Source organism: Leiobunum rupestre, chromosome 1 (genome assembly GCF_980474605.1).
Source record: "Leiobunum rupestre chromosome 1, qqLeiRupe1.1.hap1, whole genome shotgun sequence".
NCBI classification, from domain to species: Eukaryota; Metazoa; Arthropoda; class Arachnida; order Opiliones; family Sclerosomatidae; genus Leiobunum; species Leiobunum rupestre.
This window is the reverse complement of record NC_143384.1, coordinates 6,562,491-6,569,978: the sequence shown is the minus strand read 5'-3', so window position 1 is coordinate 6,569,978 and position 7,488 is coordinate 6,562,491. Positions and strand designations below refer to the sequence as shown.

General features: G+C 32.1%; 1 protein-coding gene across 1 annotated transcript; it reads left to right on the top strand.

Annotated features, from left to right (window-relative positions):
• Positions 1 to 429: 429 nt before the first annotated feature.
• Positions 430 to 7,209, top strand: LOC149960511 (caspase-7-like). Its single transcript, XM_090167258.1, has 6 exons — positions 430 to 495; positions 1,747 to 1,806; positions 2,527 to 2,606; positions 3,858 to 4,025; positions 6,065 to 6,281; positions 6,831 to 7,209. The coding sequence occupies exons 1-6, from the start codon at positions 456 to 458 to the stop codon at positions 7,145 to 7,147; spliced, it is 882 nt and encodes a 293-aa protein (XP_090023384.1). The 5' UTR covers positions 430 to 455; the 3' UTR covers positions 7,148 to 7,209.
• The last annotated feature ends 279 nt before the right edge of the window (positions 7,210 to 7,488 follow it).

The window sequence follows — 7,488 nt, the reverse complement described above, 5'->3', positions numbered from 1 at the left end:
TTTTCCTAAAGTTACTGGACTATTAATGAAATTTTCACAAAGGATGAATAGAAATTTGGGATTTTAAAAGTCAAAATATTTGAAACTGCTATAAGCTACATTAAAGCTTTAAATAAATTACATTTTTTGGTATTTGTGTTAAAGAACACCGCAGATTAAGCCATTTATTTAGAGGAATATGCGCCAACTATTAGGAGATAATAAAATATAATTTGTTATAGCTGGTTTTAAAAAAACGATGCAGTTTGAACGAAAGATTCAAAGCTTGTGTCCGAACCATTAAGTAAACTTGCTATGTTAGGCTATACTGTATTTTGACTAATGCGCAGTTATCTTAATATGCGCATCAACCTTTGACAAATCTGCGATATTTTTAACTAGCTGTGTACTAGGAAATTAGTGATTTATGTATAATGGTCTATCACAAATTATTTTTCCCGTTATGTTTTCAGATTATGGGAAGAAGCGCAAGTATAGCAGCATTTGGTGATGAGAGTAAGAATCTGAAAATTGAAAAAATAATGTTACTAAGACTAGAATTCTTAAATAAACGAACTTTCATAATTGCAGGCAGCCCAGTGGTCATTTAATATATTTTTAAACCTATCCTATATTCTCCTTTGATATCTTAAAACGGCCGATAGAGTCTAATAACTTTGAATTCGTACGTTTCCAAAATTAAAATTTATTGAGCTTCATAATTCGTGTTAGAAACAATTGTTGTACATGTATAAAAAATTTAATATCGTTATTATTATTATTGCATTTTTAACCAGAAATTTGCGTATTTTAGATTTTTATCTGTTATCAATAATAACTGGTTTAAGGGGTTTTCCCCCGAGCTCTTCGGTTTCCCCTTCCATAAAAACTTGTTGAGGTTAACGGTAATAGTTAGTGTAGGGAGCTGTTGGCTCGATCACGTGGCATGCAGGGCTTGCCACCACCCTCCTACGCAGTCTAACCCGGCCACCTGAATTAAAAGGCTTCAAAAGTCGCTTGATGACTTAGGCCTAGGGTGGTGCCTTGGATATTAGCCTAGCTGTTATCATCCCATATAACCAATTTTTGTGCGCAATACAATCCTATAAATTGATCAAAATAATCCTATTTTTCCTGCAAGGAATTTACATTTTTGACTGGGCTCCATGTAATGGTCATACCGCAGCAAAATTGAAAAATTTCTGCTATGAAACATTTAAGCCTAAAGGGGTACTACAGGGTGACTATATTTTCCTATATTTTTAATACCGTCCTATAAATTCCTCCATTTTCACCTATTTTCCTCTAATTTCACGGTCTTTGGAACTTTTTTTGTACGTGTCATAAAACATCTAGTCAAAACACTGCTACTTTTGAACAATATCTTGAAATGTACGGGCTTAAATCCGCTAAGTGATCCAATAATGCAAGAAAGCAGTGTACAAAAAAATCAATATTCTAGGTGATTCGAGTCAAAGAATACCGATGTGCAATAATTACATTATTATTTATCCTATATTTTCCTCTTTATTATTATTATTATTCCTCTATATTTTCATAGAATTAGCCAGTTTAGTTTCCTATATTTTAGATATTTTCCTTTAATTCGCCTTTAATTCCTATTTTTCCTATAAAATTTTTCAAAGCCTTTCCCTGGTCACCCTAGGTACTAGCCTAATTTTTTATTTATTAATAATTTATTTATTAAATTATATTCGAACTTAATGGCCTTATTTTCTAAACTTCAATATCGTTCGATATTTCTAGACACCAACAAAAAATTCAAAGGAGCAACAAACGCTCTAGAAGATGTGAATACGTTCAAAAGTAAATGATGTTTGCTTCTTAGAACTTTATTTTCTAAAATTGTTTTAAATTTCCTTATTAGCGTTTTAATTTTAATATTTTACTACCAAATGGAGTGCTGATTTTATACCTGCATTTAAATACGAGGGAGCAGAAAAAAGCACAAACCTTATCTGTCCGATTAAGACATTCAGAAAAATTAAATATCTCTTAAAAATCCCATAGATATCTGCCAAAATCGACAGAAAAATATTTTTTTTTTATAAACACATAATATCCGAGAAAATCTCACAAATCGGCATAAAAATATAAATTTCACGAAAAAACAGTTACGATTTTATATTCTTTAAATACTTGGATTTTTAAGAAATCCTAAAAATTAAGAATACTGAAATGTTATATCACATAAAGATCCGATATGATTTTGTATTTTTAAATAAATACATGATTTTTGGAAAAATCCACAAATCCAGCAAAAATTCTTCCAAACCTCAAAATCACAAAAGAATTTACAAAAATCACAAACCCATTAAAACGAATTTTTTCAAAAATCAACGAATCCTACACACACTAAAAAATCCACACGATGTACAAATCGCGTACATTCCGTTTTCTGATTGTCCGACGTTGAGGTATCACAGAATTCCACCACAGTAAACGAGAACTTAACTTAACTTAATTTTCAAACGCTGTGAGCGATGAATCTTTAAATTCCTTTGATCTGTACTTTTTATATTTTAGTTGACGAGGACTGGGTTGAAGATATGAAAATAACACCAGCCCCTTATCCTTATCAAAAAGACTCTTTTAAAGAAGACGAGGTTTGTATAAATGTCCCACATGGTTCTTCATGAATTTCAGAACACAAAATTTTAAGACACATTAAACAGGGTTGTTTGATTTAAATCAAGTTGATTTAAATCAGCGATTTAAATTGTGTTAATTAAATATTACTGTAAATCCTTAGTGATACATTTTGAGTTCTTAAATTTCTATGAACTTATAAAATTATCACTACTGCTTTTCTTATGGTACCCGAGTTCCGACTATCAGATTGAAAATGTGATATTTATAAGTGAATACTGTGATAAAATATACTTATTTTTTAAATGATAAAACTGTCTACTATTGATACAAAGATAGTAACTAATATCAATAAGCTCATATATTGCTTTTAAAAAGTGACAAAAACCAAAAAATAAATAAAATAAAAAAATCGATTCTTTTAATTTTAAAAAAAAATCAACAATCTTGGCATTGAATCTCATATTTATATTCAACTTTGTTGAATAATTGATTTAAAAATCGATAAGTCGAGGATAGTATTTTTATTCTTTATTGAATCCAATAAAACCACACGTGGGATTGAAGCCAAACCATTATTATAAAAACCAAAGTCTCAAACTATTAAACTACTCTATAAGGTACGGAGGATTCCTGACAGCCGCTTTACAAACTGATCCTTCAAAAACTTAAGTTATTTTTAAATTATGCATGTATGCATATCAAGAAGAAAAAACAATCTCCCAAACCTATCAAAATTAAACTTCGAATTAACTAGAAAAAACCTAAACACTGGACATCCATTTTAAATATGACTTCTTCAGCTGCTATTATAACGTCAGGAATAGGGTACCCTAATTAAAATTTTGTCGTCGCTAGGCTAATACCCAAGCCACTTTCAAAGCCATTAATTCAGGCCCTATATCTTTGAAAACCAGTGGCGTAGCCAGGATTTAGTTTGAAAAAAAAAAGAAATATTTGTACGTACGACCATACCAAACACATTTAAACAAACATTCAACAAAATGTTTTGAGGCAAAGTTGGGTTCCGGGTCTAAACCCAACCCCTTCGGTGTAGCTTTGACTTACTTCATTCACGTTCTGTTTGCATTATTTATTATTTTCAAGCTTGAAATATCACATACCTTTTTGTTTTGAGTTAGCCTATTCTCTTACGTTTTTTTTTAAATTAAACAATTCGAGGCTTAAAGAGTAGATAGTGTAGACTCTTTAGAGCTTAATTGCTCGAAAATATTTTGTTTCTAAAAGTAACTTAAGTTTTGATACAGGTGTATCGTATGGTTAGCAATCCAAGAGGAAAATGCCTGATAATCAACAACGTCAAATTTATATATGGAGAAGATAGAGTTGGATCTGAATATGACGTCAAAGCATTAGAAAATGTATTCACACAACTTAACTTTGAAGTTCAAATTAATAATAATTGCACCAAACAGGTAAAAATGATTTGACAAGTTTTTTATTGTATTTAATTTTTTTTTCGAAAGCCAAAGGGAAACTAGATTTTGCTCAGAATTTATTTATAGAGTTATTTCGTCCGTAGATACCAAATGTTTGAAAGATATAAAGATTAGAATTTTGACCTTCACCCCTTTTTCCCCTATAGTGCATCTCTTAAAAGGCGTAGCCTAAAGTCAGTTTTTTTAATTTTGTAGGTAAAAAGCAGGGAATGTCCATAATAATTTTGTTATGTCTTTATCAAAAATATTATTGTTTCAATCAATAACTATGTCTTAAAATTTGTCCTTTTATTTATTTATTTTTTTGTATGTCATGTTCCTAAAAACTCGAGAACGGTTAGCTCTAGTGCTTCGAAATTTTAACTCAATGTTCAGGTCCTGATTTACAACTAAACGCGCCTAATTCTAAATACCTGACATGGTTATTAACCTAATTCCAAATACCTGACATGGTTATGAATCTAATTCAATTTCATTTTACTCGACTTTGAACTTTCGCCTCTTTGCTTCACTTATCTATTTTTCCGGCTGGTCTCGGCTTTACATTTTTGAAGTTTTGACAGGAAGGGCTTATCTTAGTCGCCCGTAGGCTCTACATTGATGGCTAGGTAGAAGGGGTTGAATTGGGGGCTCTTCAACGGACTTCTCGCTCTCGACTATTGGACATTTCAAAATAAGAGGCCCAGCGATTGGTAAAAACCGGTTATGGGTCATCTTTGGATATCTTTTTTGGTAAAAGGCTAAAAAATTTAGGTCGCTCCCAAATAAAAATACGAAGTTTTCTGAAGATGGTTTTGTTATGGTGCCGTACTTTCATATCAGCGTTTACGTTTCTTACGTACAAAACAGATCTAATTCATGAAAACTAAGACCCCGGGCGAAACCGGGTATTAAAGCTAGTTTAACATGAAACCTTTTTTTTTATAATTTAATTCGGATTTCCTAACCATGACCATAAGTCCATAAAATATCAAGGTGTTATTTATAGATCACATGAAATACTTTATTTTTTTAAACCACTCCATCAAATTTGATCTAAATTTATAAAATTACGCAAAAAAATAGAAAAAATATAATATATGAAATATAATACCCTGAGATTTTTATTGATTTTGGTAAGTCATGAGTAAGGGAATCCAAATGTAATTATAAAAAAAAACAATTATAAATATACTTTTTTGAGTGGTCATAGGTCAAACGATTGAAACAGTTATATGTTATGCCAAAACGAAATATCTAAATTTTATTGACTTGTACTGACAAGGAGACGACCCGAGGTGTTACACACCGATTTTGTTCAAACTCGGGGGATTGGTAGACCTTCATGTAACTTGAAAAATTCTAAAGGGAATTTATTCAATGGGCAACGGTTTTGCCATGGCAACGAAAAATGATTTTGACAACATAAAATGGAAATTTTTCCTATTTAAGCCATATCGGTTCATTTTCACCCATTTGGTTCAAATTGATCAAAATGTGATCAATTTTGATTTTTTTCGTCAATTTTTACCTTTTTTTTTTAATATTTTGGTATTTTAAAATTTTTTCAATTTTGTAAAATGTTTCACATGGGGGACCCTTGGAATCGGTCCAAATCCCATGTTATTTTTAATGGGAAAATTTCCATTTTATGTTGTCAAAAACATTTTTCGTTGCCATGGCAAAACCGTTACCCATTGAATAAATTCCCTTTAGGATTTTTCAAGTTACATGAAGGTCTACCAATCCCCCGAGTTTGAACAAAATCGGTGAGTAACACCTCGGGTCGTCTCCTTGTGAGTGTCAGAACAGAGGTGAAGGTCAAAGTTAAAAAAAAACCCTATTCCATTTCTCAAACACAGCACGTTTCGAAACAAATTTTGAGCAATAGCTTTTAGGGGTCCGGTTATTTTTTTTAATTCCCCCTGATCAGTCCTTTCGTTCGCAACGCTTTTCGAAAACATTTGTTTTAAAGCAAATTTCACTCGCTTTAATCAAAATTCTAATTCTGAACTAAATTGCTTGTTTGTTAATAGGGTATGAAGGATCTATTGAAGCGGTACTCAAAACAAAACCACACGAATTTCGACGCTTTTGTGGTTATAATACTCTCACATGGCGAAATAAATGGGCCGTGTGGGGTGGATAATGAGGTATTACCTGTCAAAGATATCTATGAGAGATTCGATGGCAGAAAATGTCCGAGTTTGTTGGGCAAACCGAAATTGTTCTTCTTTCAAATGTGCAGAGGAGGTACTGTACATAAATGCATTTTATATTCGTAAACACGTAAAATATTACACATCAAACATTATCAGTTTGGCAGACATATTTAAAACAAGGACACAATTTGTATGGTCAAATCGTTTTGACGAATATTTCCAACTTAGAAACCTTTTTTTCCCTGTGCGTTTGGCTTTTATAACGAGTTGTATCATACTAATGCAGGATAATTTTAGGTGTAGTTCTCAGAACGGAGCCCCCTTGTGTCGAAATATGCCAAAGGCGAAATATATTACTATCAAGGACGATATCATGCTACTCAGTTCGAGTGCGAGTCCAAATCGGACCTTAGCGAAAATGTCAGTGTCGAAAATTAGTTTCGGTCAACTAATTATCATAAAAACAATAAAAAGTGTCGTACTTATACTGTTGTGTTACTTATGTAATACTGATGGAGATCCGCTTCTTTAGCAAGATAACTTTCATTCTCACGAAACTTAAGCAACTCGACAATAGCACGATTGGCAGACTCTATTGATATATCATTTTAGCTCGTTGCAATTCTTTGTTTTCCAACAGACTCTGAACAGACGCCAATCAAGGGAGATAAGGAGGATGGCAATACCAATCATGCCGTTATAAGCGACATGATTTTATCTTATTCTACAGTTGAAGGCTTCGTTTCATACCGAAACGAAGCAATGGGAAGTTGCTACATTCAATATCTTCGAGATTGTTTGGTCGAATTAGCTTCCACTAAAGACTTAATTCAAATACTGAACGAAGTTGACAAGAAGGTGCAGCACCATTACCAATATGATTCCGAGCCTTGTACACAAGTAACTTCTTACACTTCCAACGGATTCAACAAAAAACTATTTTTTAACTCATTTTAATTGGTCAATGTTACTTATTATAACATGTACAATAAAATCTAAATAAATAAGCAATTTTAATAGCAAATCAAAAAAGGGTTTCAAATATTCTTTATAATTACCGATTTCCTCATTGTGTTTATGAGAATCAAATAAGTGAGTTTCTATTATATGTGACACATGCGCGGTTTGACGAAAAAGTAGTACTTTGACATCGTATCTTGGATACCTATGTTGACAGCCTTGCCTTCACTTTGTTGTTACAAGAACCTTCCTTATAGTTAATTCTAAAGCTGATAGATGGCGGTGCAGTTTTGAGACTCGCTTATTATTACACTTTCCTCTTTCTCCCTAAAAATTGA

Bases quoted from the DNA above. Each gene is read 5' to 3' on its own strand.
- LOC149960511 (XM_090167258.1), top strand. From the start codon at position 456: ATGGGAAGAAGCGCAAGTATAGCAGCATTTGGTGATGAGA. The intron at 2,607-3,857 runs GTTTGTATAAAT...GTTTTGATACAG, and splicing joins ACTCTTTTAAAGAAGACGAG to GTGTATCGTATGGTTAGCAA. The intron at 4,026-6,064 runs GTAAAAATGATT...GTTTGTTAATAG, and splicing joins ATAATAATTGCACCAAACAG to GGTATGAAGGATCTATTGAA.